The sequence below is a fragment of the Mobula birostris genome, chromosome 3, assembly GCF_030028105.1.
Source record: "Mobula birostris isolate sMobBir1 chromosome 3, sMobBir1.hap1, whole genome shotgun sequence".
Lineage (NCBI taxonomy): Eukaryota > Metazoa > Chordata > Chondrichthyes > Myliobatiformes > Myliobatidae > Mobula > Mobula birostris.
This window is the reverse complement of record NC_092372.1, coordinates 96,912,888-96,936,227: the sequence shown is the minus strand read 5'-3', so window position 1 is coordinate 96,936,227 and position 23,340 is coordinate 96,912,888. Positions and strand designations below refer to the sequence as shown.

General features: G+C 40.0%; 2 protein-coding genes across 3 annotated transcripts in view; one reads left to right on the top strand and one right to left on the bottom strand.

Moving 5' to 3' along the window:
* Nucleotides 1-1,371, bottom strand: part of mapk10 (mitogen-activated protein kinase 10) — a 353,081-nt gene extending 351,710 nt beyond the window's left edge. Inside the window, exon 1 of one of the 2 annotated variants that reach the window (XM_072253118.1) lies at nucleotides 1,162-1,371. Coding sequence is in view for 1 of the 2 variants with exons in the window: in XM_072253115.1 (XP_072109216.1) it covers nucleotides 1,162-1,194 (33 nt within the window). In the remaining variant the exon portion in view is untranslated. The remainder of the gene's footprint in view (nucleotides 1-1,161) is intronic. The other variant, XM_072253115.1, reaches the window with a different exon arrangement.
* ptpn13 (protein tyrosine phosphatase non-receptor type 13) overlaps nucleotides 1,245-23,340 on the top strand; it is a 260,769-nt gene continuing 238,673 nt past the window's right edge. The window contains exon 1 of the mRNA XM_072253123.1: nucleotides 1,245-1,706. Coding sequence (XP_072109224.1) covers nucleotides 1,704-1,706 — 3 coding nt within the window. The 5' untranslated portion in view covers nucleotides 1,245-1,703. The remainder of the gene's footprint in view (nucleotides 1,707-23,340) is intronic.

Sequence of the window (23,340 nt, the reverse complement as noted above, 5' to 3'; positions counted from 1 at the left end):
ATGCTTTCTTCTCACTGCTTGCCTAAGGAAGAAGGTACAGCAGCCTCATGACTCACACCACCAGGTTCAGGAACAGTTATTACCCCTCAACCATCAGGCTCTCAAACCAAAGGGGATAACTTCACTGGCCCCATCACTGATATTCCCACAACCTATGTACTCACTTTCATCTCATGTTCTTGATATTTATTACCTATTCATTTATTATAATTATTTCTTTCTTTCTGTATTTGTGCTGCTTGGTCTTTTGCACACTGGTTGAAAGCCCAAATTGGCAGGTCTTCCATTGATTCTATGACGGATACTGTTTTATTATGGATTTATTGGGTTTGTCCACAAGGAAATGAATCTCATAATTGTATATGATGACATATATGAACTTTGATAGTAAATTTACTCCGAACTTTAATGTGTCTAATGCAGGGAAATAGGATTTGCATAGATAAGCATAATCGTCGGCATGAATGAAGAGATAATCTTCCTCTGCCCTAAGATTCCGCGATTCTATGAACTGGCAAAGGGCAGACAAAAAAATAACTCTCAACTTCAGTGGCTGGGGACCTTCATTAAAGTAACATGAAGTTTATGTAAAATATACTACCCCGAATATTTCTCATTTCTGACAAAACTGAAAGATTAACCGCCTCTTTCTCCAAATAATGGTTGACATGAATTTTATTTAAGTTCGCACAGAGTACCTCAATAACTTTTATGCAATCACATCAGGAGGTGAGTGTGCGTGCTGAAATTCTGTAACTTCTTACAAATGAATTGAACAAAATTTATCAAAGATAGACACAAATGCCATCCCTAACTGATCCAATTTGATTTCAAAATCCTTTGCTGCAAGTGCGAAGGTACCTTCCGATTTGTCTGAAACCAGGTATTCCCCGTGTTTGCATCAACAGAAATTATGTCCATTCAGGAACATGCTTTACACGCAGTGATGTACTTTCTTAAAAGTGGCAATAATCCGATATAAAATAATTGACCTAAAAAGTTAATTATGTTTTCTGGTTCCAGAATTTTCTGTTTCTGTTTCAGATTGCTATCATCCCCAGTCTTTTGCAACAATACAAACTATCCGCAGTTATTCTTTTAGAGTGCCGATCACACGCCTCATTAAACGATATTACTGTTAAAATTAACGTGCACAGCTACCTGCGTCAGTCTGTGAGATACCTGCCCTGACATGATTCTCTTCAACGCGAAAGAGATCGACGCCCATCGGCCGACACAAACAACACCACCGGTTGGAAGTCGTCGGACGATCTGCCAGCACACAGTAGGTGGGCGCTGAGAGATGCGCACGCGTACCGCGTTGCCAAGTCCGGTCGACACCGAGTTCCAAACAATCGGATCCAGGCAACAGATTGCAGGCGGGCGCCGTGCCGGGCGAAGCTCGAGCGGGCGTGCAACGCCAAGGAAGAAGGAGAAAATTCTGGAGTTGCCGTTACAAGAGTGGCCGGAACAGTCCTCCTGCCCCGAACAGTCCCAATGTTTTGTGAGATGTTCAGCGGCTTCCTGTGCGGAGATGCGGCGGCTGCTGTTGCTCTGAGGACCAAGGCTGCTAGGACCTCAATGCCTCGGGTGCAACTTGCTGATGAGTTGCAAGACTAAGTGGATTTGTTCCCGTCGAGGGTGTTTAAACCGATGGTGTGGAGGAGGCGAACCCCAACCCGAAAACAAGCGAGTACGAGTATATGGTAGGTATCAGAGCCAGTGTGGGAGCACGTTTAGGAGAAATTGTTCCAGTGTTTGTGACTGGGGGGGATGGGGAAGTGTAACAAGAACAAACGGGTCAAAACATCCCGGGTCTAGTTTTAATTTGCATTATAAGAGGATAAGACATAACAGCAGAATTAGGTCACTCGGTCCATCGAGTCCAACTAACCCAGACTATGTTGATAGCAATCAGATATTCCCTATTTGATACTGAACGATACATTCCCCCGTTTTTCTCGTTATTTGCTTTCCTTTCATTAAAAAAAACTTAAATTACCGACCCCTCCCCCCCATTGGATGGAATAGTTTGAATTGTTCGGAAGGTTTTTATGAGCATTCTTAAGATTGTGACTTCTGTACATAAGGGGCAGGGTTGCTTTTGACTAGCTATTCCTGAAGTTTCAACCATTCTGTTTTCGTAAAAAAATACTGAGATCATAGTCACTTGCATGTTTTGTGTAAAATATTGCCCAAGGTTTGTACAGATTGCGTAAGTAACAGTTAAGAATTGCAAGGAATGACTTTTTAAAAATCTCCATAGTAATTATTCGTGTTTTCGTTGAGGGGTACAGTGGGGGTGGGACCTGAAGAGGCATCTTATCAGAACGTGTATTAGATAAGAATAAGTCAAAGTCTTATTTAAGTGGTGATTTTCATCTTGTGCATTTCAGATCTGTTAGTAAATAAATACAGTGGATTCCTGTTAATTGGGACTCATGGAGATCAGTACATCTTGGCCCAGTAAAGTAACTACCCCACTTACCCGAAGTTTAAATAGTAGAAATAGTTAAAAAGCTATATTTTAAAAAAAGACAAATTACCACTTAACTGGGTAACAATTTAGGTATTTAAATGAAATGCAGAACAAATTAAATACCTCTACAATACTATAAATCTTTGTATTAGTTCCTAATAGTTGTAAATGTTGGAATTCATCTGCTGTGTTCTTTTGATTGCAAATGAACAAAATTAGCGCAGGCACCCAGTGGAAATAATAGTCTGCCTTCAAGCAGAGCTTTTGATGGTTGCATCCTGCAAACCTTCATTTTCATTGTAACATTCAAGGTAATCGTCAATACCATCAATCTCTTTGTAGTTCCTAGCTTATTGAAGTAGTGAAATCATTTCATTTTCGCACCCGGCTGTTTCTGGTATCTCCAAGCCTGAATGCTTGAAACTGCTATGAGCAAAATAGTTCTAAATAGTTTACTTTTTATTACTCACCAACTATCAGTAACAAAACTCATTGCTTTCTTGAACATAAACATGCAAGTGATGCTATTTAAAAACTGTTCGGTCTAAGCATGGTATGGTGTCTAACAGCAACATGATGTGCGCCCGACTGACACCACAGTGCTGGAAAATGTTGGCTACAGTCTCCTGCCCCAATTAAGCAGCATAGTGTCCCAAGTATACGAAGGGAGTCCCGGCTATTTTCCCTATTTGTTTTTGTTCTTTAAGCGTTGTCCCAAATAAGTGGCTGCCCTGATTAACCAATGGCGCAGTTAATTAACCAGAATCCATTGCATTGAATTTGATTTTTAAAGTTGTTATAACACAGGTAGCAGGGCAATGTCAAAAGGTTAAAGAAGGTTTATTATCAAAGTAATATACCATATACTGTATATAAATAGTATACCATATAAATAGTACCATATACTGTACTAGTTTGAGATTCACTTTTCTGTGGGCATTCACAGTACATACAAAGACGCACAATAGAATCAACGAAAAACTGCACACAGCAAAGGTGGACGAACAACCAAAGTGCAAAAAACAACAAGCTGCAAATAGAAAAAGAGAAAAAAGAATCAAAATAATAAATAAATAAGCAATAAGCATTGAGGACATGAGTTGTAGAGTCATTGAAAGTGAGGACATGGGTTGTGGGATAATTTCAGTATTTGGGTGAGTGAAATTATTCCCTTTGGTTCAAGAGTCTGAAGGTTGAGGGGAAGTGACTGTTCCTGAACCTATGGTTTGGGACGATGGGTTCCTGTACCTCCTTCCTTCTGGCAGCAGTGAGAAGAAAGCATGGGGTGGATGATGGGAGCCCTTGATGATCGAATCTGCCTTCTTGAGACGGTGCCCCTTGTAGATGTGGTCAGTGGTGTGGAGGGCTTTACTTGTGATGGACTGGGCTGTACCCACTATATTTTGTAAGCTTTTCCATTCGAGGGGATTGGTTTTCCAGACCAAGCCATGATGTATACACTTCAATAGAAGATTTTCAATGTTTTATATGTCTTTGCAAACTTTTGAGAAAGTGGAGGTGTTACTATGCCATCTTTGTAATGGCAGTTATGTGCTGGACCCAGCACAGATCCTCTGAAATAATAATGCCGAGGAATTTAAAGTTGCTGATCCTCTCCACCTGTGATCCCCTGATGAGGGCTGACCCATGGACCAACAGTTTCCTCCTCATGGAGTCAATCATCCGTTCTTTGGTGTTGCTGGGGGTGATGATGTTGCCAATCCAAACTGACTGGAAGTTGAGGATTCAGTTGCACAAGGAGGTATTGAAGCCAAGGTCTTGGAGATTATTGATTAATTTCAGTGGGATGATGGTGTTGAATGCAGAGTTGTAGTCAATAAAGAGCATACTGATATATGCAACTTTACTGTCCAGATGAACCTGTTGTGACAGTAGGCAAATTGGAGTTGATCCAAATCACTCCTCAGTTAGGAGTTGATATGATTCATCACCAATCTCTCAAAACACTTAATCGTGAATGTAATTGCTACTGAATGATAGTTTTTGAGGCAGGTTACTCTGTTCTTCTTAAGCACGGGTACAACTAAAGCCTGCTCAAAGCAAATGGATACCACGGACTGCCGAAGTGGAAGGTTGAAGATATCAGTGTTTGTCCCAGCCAATTGATTAGCACTGGTCTTCAGTATTTGGCAGGTACCTTGTCTGGGCTAGATACTTTCTGTGCATTCACCCTTCTGAAGGATGCTCTCACATCGGCCTCAGAGACTGAAATCACAGGGTTGTCGGGGGCTGTGGAAGCTTGTGAATGTGCGTCCATGTTTTGGTGGTCAAAACAAGCATAAAAGGCAAGGAGCTCATCTGGGAGCAAATCCTTGTTGTGAATCATGTCGCTTGGTTTCACCTTTTAGGAGGTGATGGCATTCAAGCCCTAACACAGCTGTCAAGCATCCTTCCATGATTCAAGTTTGATCTGGAATTGCCACTTTGCATATGAGATGGCTTTCCAGAGGTCATACCTGGACCTACTTGGTCACCAGACCTGAACACTACTGATCTGGTGCTCAGCAGATTGCTGATCCAGGGGTTCTAGTTGGGGAGGACTGAATGATTGTGTGAAGGATGTACGGGCTAAGATTCATAAGTTATGGGCGTGCTCTGTTGGGGATTGAAGCATAGCAACACCTGTGGGCTGCACCCAGCACATCCTCAGACAGTGTTGGTCGTTGACACAAATGACACATTTCACTGTTCATATGAGATATAAAGCTAACTTTTAATCTTTATGTTGAAACCTGTTAATTTCTCTTTATAATTACCAAAATTAATTCCTAAGGCTTAGATGGTGGAATGCCTTAAATCTACTCAGTACACATTTGGCTTTTCATTTCAGTTGCTTTGTGTTTCACTACTATTTCAATGCCTGAGACATTTTTGTGACCAAAATGTGTCGAATTATTTAACATACACTTGTGCGTAAAAGATCTCTACAAAGCAATAACATATCGCAGAAGCAACACTGTAACACAACATTTGAAGGAAAGTCGGTCATTATGATTTTGAGTTGAAACAAGTATGGTTATAAGTTTTTGACAATCTTCATTTTGTCTCTTTATCTTTATTTGTCAATAAAAGTTAGTTTTAAGTTTGAATCTGATTCGGTTCCGGTTTATTGCTGATACATGTCAAGAAATATGTCATGATCAAGCGGGAGGAGGAGATGGTGTGCGCAGCCCTCCGGTGGAAAATGATATCGTATCTGTTAAATAGGGGCCGTGGGCAGTTCTGATTTGATGGAGAATGGACGTGAAAGCACAGAGGAACATCTGGAGAAATTTCTGAAATGCTCGTTCGCTGCTATCGTTACTGCGTGGTCGGGAACCTTTCGGAGGGTAGGCCTCAAAATCCCCGGCCTTGCCTGCTTTTGGCGACCGAGAAGGCGGTCGAATCGTTCAGACAGAGATGGCGTTCAGTACTCGGTGTCAGAGAGCTGATCAGAGCTCGAAGTTTTCGGATGACTTGGAGTTGGATTGTGGTCGGCATGGCAGGGAGTTTTTCTTCCTTCTCCCATCTGCGTGAGATGTGGGACATTTGAGAGACTTTGAACTTTTTACTGTGCTCATGGACTTATTCATCAAGTTATGGTATATTGTTGCACTGCTGTAACTGTATGTTATAATTATGTGGTCTTGTCAGTTTTTTCAGTCTTGGTCTGTCCTGTGTTTTGTGATATCACACCAGAGGAAATATTGTATCATTTCTTAATGCATGCATTACTAAATGATAATAAAAGAGAACTACGTGTCTTCATAATCTAAATCTAAAAATTTGTTTTGTGACAGCAGTGCGGTGTAATACATTAAAAAAAAACTACTACAAATAGGAATATATTTTCTAAAAATGCTTGCAAAATGAGAGCAAAATAGTATTCACAGACAGTTCAGAGATCTGGTGATGGAAGGTGAAGAAGCTGCTCCTAAAACGTTGTGTGCATCATCAGACCCCTGTACCACCTCATTGATGGTAGTAATAAGAAGAGGGCAGTTGTTAATGGTGAAGGTCCTTTATGATAGATGCAGCCTTTTTGAGGCGTCACCTATTGAAGATGCCCTTGATAGTGGGGAGGCTAGAGTCCAATGTGGAGTTGTTTTAGTTTACAACCCTTTGCAGCTTTTTCCGATCATTTTGCATTGATGCCTCCATACCAGACAATGATGCAACCAGTTAGAATGCGCTCCACGATACATCTCTAGAAATTTGCCAGCGTCTTTGGTAGCATACCAAATCTCCTCAAACTCCTAATGAAATACAGCCATTGGCATGTCTTCGGTGTAACTGCATCAATATGTTGGGCCCAAGATAGATAGATCTTCAGGAACCTGAAACTGCTCACCTTTTCCACCACTCACTCCTCAAATAAAGACTGATGTGTGATCTCCCTTCCTGAAGTTTGCAATTACTTTCTTGGTCTTATTGACATTAAATGTAAGGTTTTTGTTGTAATGCCACTCAACCAGCTGATCAATTTCACTCCTGTATACTTTCTCGTCACCATTTGAGATTATGCCATCAGCAGTTATGCTATCAGTGAATTTATAAATGGCATTTGAGCTGCTCCAGAGTTGCAGAGAAAGTGAGGTAAAAGGTTGAGAGGACATAGGGAATATATTTGATATGTTGAAGCCAGGGGTCAAGTCGTTCAAGGGACAGAGTGTCACATAAGTGCAGTGCGCTATAATAGGAATTTCAATTGGAGAATTTGATATTGCCGTTGTTCCCAGGCAGAAGATGATATGCTGTTCCTCCAGCTTACGTCAGACCTCATTTTAATAGTGCAGTATGCCGTGATCGGTGGTGCAGTGCCATCAGCACTGGACTTTGAGACAGATGGTTCTGAGTTGGAATCCAGCTGGGTCCCAACCTGGTAAGCAGCAGTATCTGACTGGAAGAGAGGACTAGCAATCTACTTTTCTATCTTGCCACAGAAACCCTGTGGACAACTGCACTATTCATAGTTGAGTTGATGGCGACCCAATGGCATTCAACAACATCAACAACATGCAATGACAGAGATAGAAATCCAATGGAGAATTAAATTGGTAGGAAATGGAAGATTAGGGTCACTCCTGACTGAATGTAGGTGCTCTGCCCTATAATTTTCTTCACTTTTGTGGTTCTGATGAAGGGTCTTCACCTGAGATGTTAACTCTGTCCTCTTTCCACAGATGTTGGAGAGATGTTGATCTGACTATTCCCAGTAGTTTCTGATTTTTTTTGTATTTCTATTATCTAAAGATGTTTTTTATTTACTTATATTGACCTGTTATTCACATTCAAAAGAAACACATTTAACAGTAGAGTAACAGCAGAAGAAAGAAAAAAAAATATGAAAAAGGAAAGGAGGAAAATGTTTGGGTAACCACTTACAGATGAGGGTTTGAAAATATTTTACAAGGAAGTAACAAGACAGAGAAAACTAGATAAAGTCTTAGGGTAGGTGGCATGTGGACTCCATATGCAGTGGTGGAATTTGGCAGGGGAAGAAACCCAAGCATTAAGATATTCTGATTTTTGCAATATTCAATAATTTGCTTGGATGATGTGGGGTAGGGGATTTTTTTGTATTGGGAAATAATTTTGCTGGAGGTGCTCTTTAAGGATCATTGCAAAGATCTCTGTTTTTGATGCATATGAATGATTCGGTTAAAAATTTCTCTGGTTGAATTAACAAGTTACACCAAGATTAGTGGCACTGTGAATTCCAAGAATCCTGTGTGATATTAATAAATTACAGACGTGGGCAAAGAAATGGCAGATGGAGTTTAATGAGGGCAAGTGTGCGGTGTTGCACTTCGGGAGACAAATGAAAAGGAAGAATATAGTGTAAACGTTGGACACTTTAATAGTATTGAGGTCCAGGGGATTTGAAGTCCAGGGCCATAGATCATTGAACATAGCGGCTACACAACTAGATAAAAGTGGTAAAAGACATGCTTGCATGTATGCTTGCCTTCGTTGGGTTTTATGTTTAAGAGTAAGGAAGTCATGCTGCAGCTATATAAACAAGTCAAACCACATCTGGAGTATGGTGTGACATTCTGATCCGCCCATTTTACGAAGGATGGATTTATGGAAAGAGCTACAGCATAAGGAAAGCTTGGACTAACTTGGCTTGATCTTCCCAGAGTGTCAGTTTGCTGAGGGGAGACCTGAATGAGGTATTTAAAATTGCGAGAGGCATAGGAAGGTTAGGCAGTCGAGAGTTTTTTGCCTGGAGTAGAAATGTCAGATACCAGAGGACATGGCTTTTAAGGGTGGTGGTGGTGGTGGGGTGGGTGGTGGGAAGTGAAGTTTAAAGAGGATGTGAGGGGCAAAAATGTCTTTACACAGCCTGGTAGGTGACTGGATTGAGTGAGCAGGAGTAGTAGTGGAAGCAGGCAGTTTGTTGGAGTGTAAGAGGCTTTTCGATAAACACACATATCTGAAGGGAACGGAGGGATATGGATAATACACAGGGGGAGGACCTTTAATATAACTTGGCATCAGGATGAGCACAATGTCAGGGGACAAGTGTCTAATGCTTGTCTAATGTTGAACTGTTCTATGCCTGGAGGTGTTAGTAATGTATATCGTTCTATAGGTGTTAGTAATATGTTACCATTTGGTTTGTGTTGCAATATCTATATGCTCTACCTGCAAGTGATTTTTTTTCTCCCAGAAAACCTACCGAAAGAGAGTAAGCATATGATGCAGGTTGGACAACCAGGTAGATTGATGAGCAAACACAATTACTTGGTATGTGGAGACTCTCTTGGAATGGATTGAGAGAGTGGTACCAAAGAACTGATCAATGGAGAGATGTGGAGGAGACATAATGGTATAGGAAAATCTAGTGATCCAACCAACAGAGATGATCTAAAAGCAAAGGACAGTGAGGTATCATGGTCACAATTGCACAGGTGGATTGACAACCAGATATTTTCAGACCTTAATAGAATCAGAAAACTGAACTTGAGTCCAAGATATGATCAGTCATTACCTCATTGAATAGAAGAGCATGCTTGATGGGTCGCGTGCCTGACTGTTACTTAACTTGTGGCAGAATTAATTCAGCCCATTTCAAAGTCAGTCCACACTATGAAGAAAAGGAGGGTAAGGGGTTGGATGGTTCCAACTTTGTAGAGAATTTGGAATGGAGTTCAAGATTTGAGATTGAGTGCAAGTTTGAAAGGCCTGAGTAGGTGGGTATTCCCTGCAATAACAGCAGTTTGAAGAGGAGTAAGAACAGTTGATCAAGCCAACAAGAAGGTACATTGGAAATATCAGTGTGCTTGAGAGGATAAGCTGCTCAGTTTGTCAATGAGCTGATTTTATAAAACCTCAATAGGAAAGGCAGTAATAGCCTTGTTTTTGGATTGGTTAGCCTTTGGGTGGATGAGTCAGTTTTGAAAATTTTGGATTTAAATATAAGAAAAGGTCCATAAAACTGGATGCAAAATCTTGATTCATTAAAAACCATTGCAGATGGACGAAACTATGAAATAATTGGGAGTGCAGAGTATTAAAATAAAGAAATCATGAATAAGTTGTTGTAGAGCATAGAGCAATATTGTGCTGTACTATCCATTTGATATAATTATGTGACAGATGTGAGGAAGCTTCATTTGGGTAAATTAAATCAAAGTTCTGAGGAGAGCTTGAGATTTCAAGATATGGGAGCAGTGGAACCCAAAGGATTTGATGGATACTGTAAATTTAAAATCATGAAATGTTTAGATGAGATGAATGGGGAATAGAGAGATTGGCTGAGTGGTCTCTAAGATGATCAGTAAGAGTTAAGAGAGGAGGTGGTAAGGCTGAAGCACATTTACTGGAAAATGAATAAACATTTGAAGCATATGGTGATAGCAAGGTTATGCATGTTTCTGGTTGAGTAATCAGCACTTTACTAAGTAAACCATTGCTTACACAGTCTGATTTACCTATGGTTCGTGTCCCATGCCTGTGCAGTTGAGTCTGAATAGCTCTTGGATATGATTTGAGCCATTTGGGTATGAGCATTAAGTGCTGACTTTGCCATTTATGATCATAGTCAGTGAATGAATTTAGGAGAAAGAACATGCTTATGGTGAGAGATGTTATGTGATTTGAAATGGGGCAAATAATCATATATTTATCACAGCTACAGTGTATCTCTGGTTACAAAAAGATCCAAAAATGGAAGGGATGGATAGCTGAGTTCAAGTTATATTGTGTGAGGTGATTGTGGTAGGTGTACTTTGAATGATCAGGTTGCAAGTGAAGTAAGTTAACAACTAGTTCTTTGACAGTTAAAAAATATGTTCACTTGTGATTGTGATCATTAATGGATTTGTAACACATAGCACACAATTTAAAAAATAATCCATTTAAATCAATGTTGATTAATTAGTAAAATTATTCACGGCTTACGTAGTTTGGGTTGTCAGGGGTGAATGATGAAATTCATAAATAGTTAAGAAAGTTAACTAGCTGTTGACAATCCATGGCTGGGGAGCAAATATGAAAATGGAGTTGGGTTAATGTGGAGAAAGCACTGATACGAAGATGAGAAATTACAATTTTCATTTACCCATTGTTACACTGTAACAGATAGTGATGTTATTAAGTTCAAAGTAAATTTATTATCGAAGTACATATATGTCACCATATACAACCCTGAGATTCATATTCTTGTGGGCATACTCAATAAATCCATGATAGAATAATAGCCACAATCAAATCAAGAAAGGCTGCACTAACTTGCGTGTTCAACCAAAAGACAACAAACTCTTCAAATACAAAAAGGAGGAAATAATAATAAATAACTGGGCAATAAATATCAAGCACATGAGCTGACGAGTCATTAAAATTGAGTCCACAGGTTGTGGGACCATTCCAGTGATGGGGCAAGTGAAGTTGAATGGAGTTATCCCTTTGGTTCAAGAGTTTGATGGTTGAGGGGTAATAACTGTTGCTGAACCTGGTGGTGTGAGTCCTGAAGATCCTGTAGCACCTTGCTTTGGTAGATTGAGAAGAGAGCATGGCCTGGGCGGTGGGAGTTCCTGATGATGGATGCTACTTTCTTGTGACGGACTGAGCCCTATCCACTACTTTTTGTTGGATTTTCCATTCAAGGGCATTGGTGATTCCATACAGACTGTGATGCAGACAGTCAATATACTCTCCACCACACTCTGTAGAAGTTTGTCAAAGTTTTAGATGTTATGCTGAATCTTCACAAACTCATAAGTAGTAAAGGCGCTGTCATGCTTTCTTCATAATTGCACTTGTATGCTGGGCCCAGGACACATCCTCTGCAATGATAGTACCAATGAGTTTAAAGTTAATATGACATAATATAATATCAAACACTGGCAAATCAACTTCTAAAAATTTTTCCTCCAAATTAAAGCCCACAGCTTTCAGAGCAGCTTCTCTCTATCACACTTTTATGAAGTTTGTAAATGAATGTATTGCTGGTGTGTGCCAAGTTCCTGTTTACATCAAAGTGTTGTAAAGATCATGACCATAGTCAATTATTGTAGTCATTCATGCAAGATTCCTTACAGCTGCTTGTACTCCTTTTTATTAGTACGTCGAGTAACTACATTACTAAAATACTGACACTAATGGTCATTTGTGTTAAGTTTAATCTATTTACTTTGAATATATTTTTGAGTGAGGTTAGGAAATTAAATCAAATATCACCCATCTCCTACAGCATTTCCGAAATATATTTTACCTACTCAAGTAGTCAACAATTTCTAATGAAGGGGATTTGTGTAAGAAACAGAGCTCAGCTAATGTAGGTTTTCTGAAGAATCTTGTGCTTCCTAGATTTTATTAATAATATTTTTGAGATCTGTTTTATTTTTAGCTGGAGAGATGGTGAGTGTGGAGTATTTGTGTTGGGGTAGATGGAATTTGCTGTCACATAACTTTGGAAAAGATAGCCACATTGTTCTCAATTCATTCAGGATTCAAAATGATTCTGAAAGACTGTCAATACTGTTTTTGCTCTTTGTTTTCAATATATAATGTGTTAACATTGAATGGATGTGAAGAGCTTGTGTTAGGACAGAGAGAGAGAAGATACTGGATGCCGGCACTTGAATGTTGTGATTTAATTTGACGTTTCTTTCTATTGCATTACTTGTAAGAGGTTATATTTCACAACATGTTCTGCAGATAGTCTATTTTGAATTAACAACTTTTGAATTAAAACTTGAATCTGATAGATTATAAAAGTATTTTCTGAAGCAATTGGTAATTTTTGTAGATTATGCCCTCTGAATGCTTTTGAAAAAACGTTATGTGGCTCAGCTGGGTTTTACCTACTTTGTAAGTTCTATGTTCCAGTGTTATTTTTTTCTCTCTGTTTTGTTAACCTATGCACTTTCAGTGACATGATCCACATTTCACTGAATTCAGTCGTAGCCTTCATTATTCACTAATGGTCTTGTTCTCTGACGCAAAATTCTTTTCAAGTCTCAAACATTTAATCATCTTGTAGTTGCCTCCTGAGCTTGTTTTTAAATGTTTGCTTGGCGAGAACGTGCTTCCAATGCTCTGTCCTTGATTGTGCAAAAGCTGTATTTATTTTATGGTATGTGAGGTACTATTTGGAAGTCAGTATATCATCTTCAGATGTTTGGACTCTTTCTGTTGTGAAGATTGCTTGCAGTAACTTTTGCAGTCAGGAATCACCAAGTGCTAGGGTGTGCAAGGGAATAATTGTCTCGCATTTGCATTGCGATTTCTCCATTTCTGAAACTGACTTGGGAAAAAAATGACATGGGTAGCATTCTGTTCTTTTTGCAATAACTGAATGACTGAGGACAAAAAGCATTCAATTCAAATTAATTCTGGAGAAGAGAACAATGAAGTGAAAGATGCTTTACATTTGTATGTTCAACTTTGTATTCAATAGGGAAGCAAAGGGCAGCAAGAATTTTTTTTCAGTTCTGAAATCATTCATTTCAATCATGAGACTTGCACTTTCATCTTGTAAGGGATCTCTGATAATCACTCGCACAGAATCACTGGTACGTAATGAGCAGATTATATCTGACTTCCTTATTTCAAAACACTCAAAAGGAACACGTTCCCAGCTCTTTACTTCACCTCCTCCCCCTCTCCAGGTTTCACCTATCACCTACATCCCTGTACTTCTTCCTCCCCTCCTCCCACCTTCTTACTCTGATTTCTCCCTTTCCAGTCCGGAAGAAGGGTCTTGGCCCGGAACATTGACTGTTTTCTCTCCACATCAGTGTGCAGTTGTTTTAAATGAGCAAGCTGTACAATTAAATCATCATCTTCCCATTCTTTTTTAAGAGTGGCCCCTGAAGGAAATTGCACAAACTTGTGACGTCCAATATTACTGCTGAAACGTTTGAGTTTTCCAAGGAAAGTGGTTGTAGTCTCTTTGCATAATATGAGTGCAGTTTTTCCCTTGTGACTGTTTATTAAATAAATTAATTTCTTCAGGTATATGACAGGTAAAATATGTCAGCTGTTTTGCTGTCTCATTTGCATCATTTAGCATATTGTCCAGTTCATTTCATTCAGCGTTCCAATTAGACCATCAGATATAGGAGCAGAAACGGGCCATTTGGCCCATCGGGTCTGCTCTGCCATTCAATCATGGCTGCTCCAATTCTTCCAGTCATCCTCATTACCCTGCTTTTACCCCATACCCTTTGATGCCATGGCTAATCAAGAACCTATCTATCTCTGCCTTAAATACACCCAATGACTCGGCCTCCACAGCCACTCATGGCAACAAATTCCACAGATTTACCACCCTCTGACTAAAGTAATTTCTCCGCATCTCAGTTCTAAAAGGACATACTTCAATCCTGAAGTCATGCCCTCTTGTCCTAGACTCCCCTACCATGGGGAATAACTTTGCCGTGTCTAATCTGTTCAGGCCTTTTAACATTTGGGATGTTTCTATGAGATCCCCCCTCATTCTCCTGAACTCCAGGGAATACAGCCCAAGAGCTGCCTGACGTTCCTTATATAGTAACCTTTTCATTACATATATTTATATATTTTAGTGCTATTTCATTAAAACAGTAAATGCCCATGCTGAGAACCACTGCCTTAAAACCACCAGTTATTGAGTGTAGATATTCCAAAACATCACTATTGATTTCCCTTAATTCCTTAGCTTCCATGAACTTCTCCATGATAAATACAGAAAAGAAATATTCATTTAACACCTTGCACATCTCTTAAGTTTTGGACAGAGGACAGCATTGATCCTTAAGGGAACATATTCTTTGAGCAGTTAACATTTCAATAGGTACATTTAATGTCAGAGAAATCTATACAATATACACCCTGAAACTCTTTTTCTTCACAAACATCCACAAAAACAGAGGAGTGCCCCAAAGAATGAATGACAGTTAAATGTTAGAACCCCAAAGTCCCCCTCAACTCCCCCCTACCACGCATAAGCAGCAGCAAAGCAACAACCCTCCCCCACCCCCACCAGCAAAAAGCATCGGCCCCCCCCACTGAGCACTGGAGCACGCAACAAAGCATCAGTAAAGAAACAGACTTGCAGTACCCCAAAGACTGCTCATTCACCTGGTAGTTCAACATACCACAGGCTCTCTCTCCCCCTAATAAGGGAAAAAGTGGTGTCCCTGTTTCACAGCAAGAGGGAAGACATTATAAAAATAACCCTCTGAACTCTCTGTTAAAAGTATGTTGCATTGCTTTATCCGAGTTCTGTGCCCAAAGAACATGGGCCTCTGGGCACGCAGCCAGCTTGCTGCTTTTGATCTTCCGTGTAGTCCCACGCCACATCAGGCGGCTGCATTGATCTTGAATCTGCCTGCCTCCAGACCCACAGACAACCGGTGCTCTGAAGGTGCGCTTGTCTTCCAGGCCATGTCCTTGGGATATCAAAAAGCGGCCAGTCGTGAGGCCCTGAGAGCAGGTCCCATTTCCGCAAAGAACCAAAATCAGCGTGTAACTCCAGGTCAGGGTTTTCAAAAGATCCTTGGAAGGGAAAAGAAAGAGATACCAAAGATAGAAATAGAGCTGTTTCCAAAAGATATCAAAGATAGAAATAGAGCTGTTTCCAAAAGATATCAAAGATAGAAATAGAGCTGTTTTAGCTCTTAACCTCCTTGTACAGTCATTTTACGTTCTCCTTAACCTTACCTGCCGAAGTTATATCATGCCTACTTTTTGCCTTCCTGATTTTCTTCTTAACTGTACTCCTACATCTTTTATATTCCTCAGGTAACTCACATGAATCCAGTGCTGTGATCTGACACGTAACTCCTTTGTTTCCTGACCGTCGCCTCAACATCCCACACAAGCCATTGTGTTCCCTTAATCCTGCCCGTCTTGCCCATGATTCCAATAGGAATATGCTGTCAATGAACTCTTCTTACGTGACTTGTAATATACTCCCACTTGCCAGGCATTTCTTTATCTGTAAACAGTCTCGCCCAATCAACATGTGCAAGATCCTGTCTAATGTCTTCAAATTTGCCTTGCCCCAATTTAGAATTTTAATTTGTGGACCAGTCCTATCTTTTCCCATACCTACTTTAATAATAAAATGATAGTCATTGGTCCCAAAGATCTCCCCCGCTGACACTTCAGACACTTTCCTAGCCTCATTTCCCAACAAGCAGATAAGTACTGCTCCCTCTCTAGTCAGGCCATCTATTTAAAGCTTCAGGAAACTTCCCAAAACACGCTTAAAAGTTCAGTTTCTTGATGATGTAAATGAGGCAGCAAAACAGCTGATATATTTTACCTGTCAGATATATTTGAAGAACTGAATTTATTAAGCAAGCAGTTACAAGGAAAAAACTGCAATCTCATATAATGCTAAGAGGCTATCATTACTTTCCTTGGAAAACTACAAACGATAAAATCTGCAGATGCTGGAAATCCAAGGAACACATACATGCAAAATGCAGGAGGAACTCAGCAGGCCAGGCAGCATCTATGGAAAATAATATTCCAAAAAAAGAAGGGTTTCGGCCCAAAATGTTGACAATATTCTTTTCCATAGATGCTGCCTATGAGTTTCTCCATCATTTTGTGTGTGTTCCTTGGAAAGCTCGAACTTTTCAATAGTAATATTGGACGTCACAAGTTTGTGCAATTTCCTTCACTGGCCACTCTTAAAATAGAAATAGGTTTGTCAGCTTTTGAATAAAGGAGATTGAGCGTGGCTTTTTGCATGGGAAATCATCTCTCACAAATTTGTCGGAGATTTTTGAAGAATCAATGAAGAAGATTGAGGGCAGTGTGGTGGATGTTGTCCTGATGGACTTTGAAGAAGTCCTTTGACAAAGTAAATCATGAAGTGAGTAAATGGTTGGAAGGTGAATAGTTGCAGACTTTTCCCAAGGGTGGGGACATAGAAGTAAGGTGAGCGGAAGAGCTTCAAAAAGAACCTGACGGGGGTTTGGTGGCAACTTTTTCCACACTGAGAGTGGTGGGTAACTGGAATGAGCTCCCAGAAGAAGCCGCGGAGGTAGGTAGGGTTGCAATGTTTAAAAGACATTTGGACATGGATGGAAAAGGTTTAGAAGAATATGAGACAAAGGTGGGGAATTGGAATTAGCTCAGATAGACTTATCGGTTGGCTAAGAATGGAGTTGCACTGAAGGGCTTGTATCTGTGCTTTATAACTCCATGCTTCAGCAGAATTTCGTGGAGGTTTCTTTCAGGTCTGAGGGATAATGGACAGGTGAATTTTAAGTCCTTGTATTTAATCAGTGGTGTTTCATGGCACCTAGAGTACAAACAATTACATTGAATCAATATGACAAGATATATAATTCTAGCTAGGTCATATTTTTTATGCTGAAGGGTCCTGGTAAGGACACAAACTGGTCCAATTCAGTAAAGGTGAAATGTTTTCTTTCTTGAACTACATTTGTACAGTTTTTAAGATGAGAAATGTAATTAGAGTTTCCCATGGCTGTAATATGATGTGAAGCAGCTGCTTAGTCTCTCAGCTAGTCTTAGTTACGGTTATCAGACTGAGTGTTGATAGCATGAAATCATAATTGCTAAGTTGGAAAAGAAATCTGCGTTCCATTCTTAATTTGATCAAAAATTGGCATTGTATTTCTGTGTTTTTACAAAATCTCTATGGATAATATTTCAGCAAAGCATTATATTTGATTTTCTTGGAATATTAGGGCTGCACAGTAGCATAGCAGTTAGCATAATGCTACAACCATGCCAGTGACCTGGATTCAATCCCTGCTGCTGTCTGCAAGGAATTTGTATGTACTCCCCGTGATCTTGTGGATTTCCTCTGGGTACTCTATTCAGAATCAGAATCGGGTTTAATATCACCGGCATAGGTTGTGAAACTTTGTTGTTATGCGGCAGCAGCGCATTGCAATACCTAATAATGAAAACTGTGAATTAGAGCACGAAATGTATATAAAGTTAAATTAAGTGAGTAGTGCAAAAGCAAAGTAGTGAGGTAGTGTTCATGGGTTCAATGTCTACTTAGAAATCTGATGGCAGAGGGAAAAAAGCTGTTTCTGAATTGTTGAGCGTATGCCTTCAGGCTCCTCCCTGATCCAGGAGGGCATGTCCTGGGTGATGGGGGTCCTTAATAATGGATGCCTCCTTTTTGAGGCATCGGTCCTTGAAGATGTCCTGGATGCAGCGGATGCTAGTGCCCGAGCTGGAGCTGACAGAACTTACAACTCTTTGCAGCTTATTTTGATCCTGTGCAGTAGCCCCTTCACACCAGACAGTGTTGCAACTAGTTGGAATGCTCTCCACTGTACATCTGTAGAAATTGGTGACATGCCAAATCTCCTCAAACTCCTAATGTCGTGCCTTCTTTGTAACTGCATCATTATGTTGGGCCCAACACCCTCCGAGATGTTGTCAGCAAGAATTTGAAGTTGCTCACTCTTTCCACTTCTGATCCCTCTGAGGACTGGCGTGTGTTCCCTTGTCTTGCCCTTTCTGAAATCCACAATCAATTCTTCTTCCCACGTTGCAAAAGTACAGGTTAGGAGGTTAGTTGGTCACAAGGGTGTAATTGAGTAGCATGGGCCTTTTCGGCCAGAGGGGCCTGATACCCGCTGTAATTCTAAATAATAAGTAAACGCAAAAGATGCGGCTAATGTGATGCTATTACAGCTCGTGGCATCAGAGTTCAGAGTTCAATACTGGCGTACTCTTTAAGGAGTCTCTGTACGTCCACCCCTTGCAATCTGTTGGTTTTCCCCAGGTGCTCCGGTTTCCTCCCCACAGTCCAAAGATGTACATGGTAGTTTAGTTGGTCTTTGTAAATTGTCCCATCAGTAGGTTAGGTTTAAATCGGTGTTGCTGAGGTGATGTTACTGGGAGGGCCTAATCTGCTAAATAAATGTCATAAATACTCTGGTGTAATAAACTGACCTGTTGAACAGTATGCAAGACACGTTTTTTACCATACCTCAGCACATCTGACAATAGTGAACCAAGTTAACACTAGGTGAAGCTGTGTTAAACAACACAATAAGCATTAGACATTAATACCTGGTATCTTAGAACTTGATAAGCAGACTATCAGGGTCATTATCAGATTACTGATTATGGAGTTTACTGTGCACATATTACTGCAGATTACGTACAGAGTAACAGTAGGTGCACTTTCGAAGTACTTCACTGGTGGAAGTGTTCCAAGGTTGTCATCTATTCTATGCAGAGTTACTCTCTTTCAAGTCTTGCTACACCTTATCACTCTTCCAATTCAATATATTTCATTTCCTATCCTTACCCTTTGAGCCTTTCCTGAGTAATTCAGACTATTTTATACCTTCCGAGCTGAAGGTACAACTGCAAAATTTGCAATCAAATGCACACAGTCTAAAGAACAATATATTGACACATCTTTGGGCCATACTACATTCATACCTTAAATGCAATCACACAATAATTTCTTCTTTTCTTTGGTCTCAGCATGCAGCATGTTATAATAAAGTGAAAGACCCAGTTAAGTGAATTCACTGAACAGAGCAGAATCTTATATTCAGCATTATCTATGGCATTTCCCATTGATGTAATGCAATGTGGCTCTTGTCATACCTTCGCTCTCCTTGACACTCTGGTTTCAAAATCGGTGTGTGAAATCATGGCAAGAAAGAATAACCCTAGTTTCCTAGTGTACCTTCATGTGACTGAATCCTGCCTCAAATAGGTGGCAGTTTAGATCTTGCAGAATAAAGAAAATACACAAACTCTCGTAGAATGTGGCACTTATCAAGGGTTCCTGCTGAGGAAGGGCTTATTAATGGATGCCCTGAATAACAAGCAAGGCAAATCTGTTGAAGCGCTGAACATTTGGGAAGCAAATCAGTATCCACATCCTGCCATTTGCTTGCTGCTAATGTTCAAAAATATAAAATCATTCCAGCAGGAATAGTGCACTCTGAAATCTGTTTGAATCAGATCTGAACTGAAAACTGGCTGAGATCAATGGCAGCTGTCTGGAAAGATCCAGAGGCAAGGAATTTAAGAGTTAGTGATTTTTACTTCTAAATGGACATATGTACGTATAATGGTGCTAGAAAGTTTGTGAACCTTTTAGAATTTTCTCTATTTCTGCATAAGTAAGACCTCAAAAATGATTAGATCTTCATGCAAATCCTAAAACTAGATAAAGAGAACCACATTCTTAGAAAACATAAAAAATTATACGTTTTCATTTATTTATTAATAAAATGATCCAATGTTACATGTATTTTTTGTAAAACGAACGTGAACCTTTGCTTTCAGTAACTGTTGGGACCCCCTTGTACACCAATTACTTCAACCAAACATTTCCGGTAACTGTTGATCAGTCCTGCACATCAGCTTGGAGGAATTGTACAAAACTGCTTCAACTCTGGGTGTTGGTGGACTTCCTTGCATGAACTGCTTGCTCAGGTTCTTCCACGATGTTTCTATAGGACTAAGGTCAGGACTTTGACTTGGCCATTCCAAAACATGAAATTTCTTCTGCTTTAACCATACTTTGGTAGACTGACTTGTGTGTTTCAGGTTGTCTTGCTGCATGACCCACTTTCTCTTGAGCTTCAGTTCATGGATTGGTACCCAGATATTTTCCTGTAGAACTTGCTGGTACAATTTAGAATTCATAGTTCCATCAAAATTGGCAAACTGTTCTCGTCCGGAAGAAGCAAAGCAAGCTCAAAGCATGACACTGCCACCACCATGTTTCACAGACAGGATTAGGTTCTCGTGCTGGAATGCAATATTTGCTTTTCACCTAACATAACGCTTCTCATTTAAACCAAAAAGTTCTATTTTGGACTCATCCATCCACAGAACATTCTTCTAATAGCTTTCTGGCTTGCCCATGTGTTCTTTAGCAAAAGTTAGACAGGCAGTAATGTTCTTCTTGGAGAGTAGTGGCTTTCTCCTTGCAATCCTGCCATGTTCGCCATTGTTGCTCAGGATTTGCCTGATGGTAGACTCATGGACGTGAACATTAGCCAATGCAGGAGAGGCCTGTAGCTCCTTAGATGTTCTTTGTGGCCACCAGAAATGTTACACACCTTGCTCTTGGAGTGACTTTTATTGGTCGACCACTCCTGGGGAAAGTAACAATAGTGTTGAATTTCCTCTATTTGTACACTATTTGACTGTGGATTGGTGGAGCCCAAACTCTTTAGAAATGGTTTTGTGTCCTTTTCCAGCCTGGTGAGCATCAAAAACTTTTTTTCTGAGGCACACTTCCAAAAATCTGTGTGGTGAAGATCAGACCTTGATAGTGAGGACCCAGGTTTCATGTTTTTTTTAAGTAGGGCAGGACCTCTCACACTTACATCTGATTGTCATCCTTTTGATTAAAACAGCTGACTCTAATCTCCCCTTTAAATGAACTGAAAATCTTTTTTCCAACAGATACATGTAATATTGGATCATTTTTCGCAGTAAATAAATGAACAAGTACAATTTTTTGTGTTATTCTTTGGATTGGCTTCTCTTTATCTAGTTTTAGGATTTGCAAGTAGATCTGATCACATTTTGAGTCACATTTATGCAGAAATAGGGAAAATTCTAAAGGGTTCACAGATTTTCTAGCACCACTGTACTCCCCATGACCTCGTGGGTTTCCTCTGGGTGATGTGTTTCCTCCCACATTCCAAAAATGTACAGGTTAATAGGTTAATTGGTCACATGATTAAATGGGCGATGTGGCCTCATTAGTTCGGGAGGACCTGTTACCGTGCAGGAAGCATAGATATTTATATAACATCTTTAAGATTTTAGCATAACTTGAAGTGCTTTCTAGGCAATGAAGTACTTTTGAGATGTGATGTACTTAGTCCTTGTGTTGGAAATGTACAGTAGTTTCGACGCATCAAATTGCTGATTGTGGCAGTAGCACACAAAATGCTGGAGGAAATTGGATCAGGCAGATCTTTGGAATAAGGAGCTGAAGTTTCGGGCTGAGACCCTTCAGCATGCTCATTCTTTTTCATAAATGCTACCTGACCTGCTGAGTTCCTCCAGCATTTGGCGTGTGTTACTCTGGATTTCCAGCATCTGTTAGAATCTCTTCTGTACTGATTGTCGGAATTTGCTAGTGACCTGATAATCTGTTAATGTATTTAAAGTATCATTTCCTTTGTCGTTGGTATAAAACTAATTTTTATTTATTTCCTGTGTTGACTTAATGTACTTCTATTGTAGAAGAATGATTCCGCGGTTGCTCAATTATCCATGATCTGTCACAGGCAATTTTCTCCACCTCTTTATCAATGTTCTAGAAACCCTAGTCTGTATAACTTCTGTCATTGGGATATATCTGATGCTGAGGCCCTTTTTATAGACTTCAAGTCATTTAAGTTGTTCAACCTATAACCTTAATTCACATGTGAAATTTAGTTTCCTGCAATGGTTTGTCCACATGATGTAGAAATTATTGTATGAGGTGAATCCAAAGTTGGTTCAAAAAAGTAGTGGAAGGGGGGGCGTCACGTGATGACGTGGGATTGAGACGTGTAAATCCAGCTCTCCCGCAACAAATCAGTAAAGTACCGTTTAAACAAAACAAAGTTAGTAAATATTTTCTGAAAACTATTTATAAACTTTGTAAGACTACTTTACAATATGCCTCCTAAACCGCAACAAAAGAAGTCTGCTGTTGCGAAGCAGCCGCAAGACGGGAAGAAAAAATGGCCTACTGCAACGATGGAGCCTCGGACTCAGGTTGGATCTCCTTCGGTAGAACAGGGAGCAATGGCGGTGGTAACGGCTTCTTCGAAGAAGACACCGGAAATGCGCATGCGCAAAGAGCGCATGCGCAAATCGACACAACGCAAACTACACGAACCGACAGCCACTGCAATTGAAAATGACTCAGAGTCAGAATTGGATTCTGCAGAGAACACAGATGAAGAAGAGGAGGAAGAATTGGAAGCGATTGGAAGTAAAGGAGATGATAGAGATATGAGAGAGGCTATATTGCAGTTAACAGCTGAATTAAGAAAAGTAAGAGAAGAGCTTAGAGATACGAAGATGTACTATGATAAAGTTATGGCAAGACAGGACAAAATGGATAAGAAGCTTCAGAAGATGGAAAGAGCAATGGGGCATATGAATGATAGAGTGGAAAAAACAGAAAATGATCTGCTTGTCTGGAATTCGGAAAGAAACCGACTCTTGGATAAAGTGGACATGTTGGAAAATTTTAGTAGACGTAATAATATTAAAATTGTTGGTCTTAAAGAAGGTACGGAGGGAGATAAACCAATAGAATTTTTTCAAAGATGGATCCCGGATGTTTTGCAAATGGAAGAGGAGGTTCGACCAATTGAAATTGAGCGGGCACATAGAGCTTTAAGACCAAAACCAAAAGATGACCAATATCCACGATC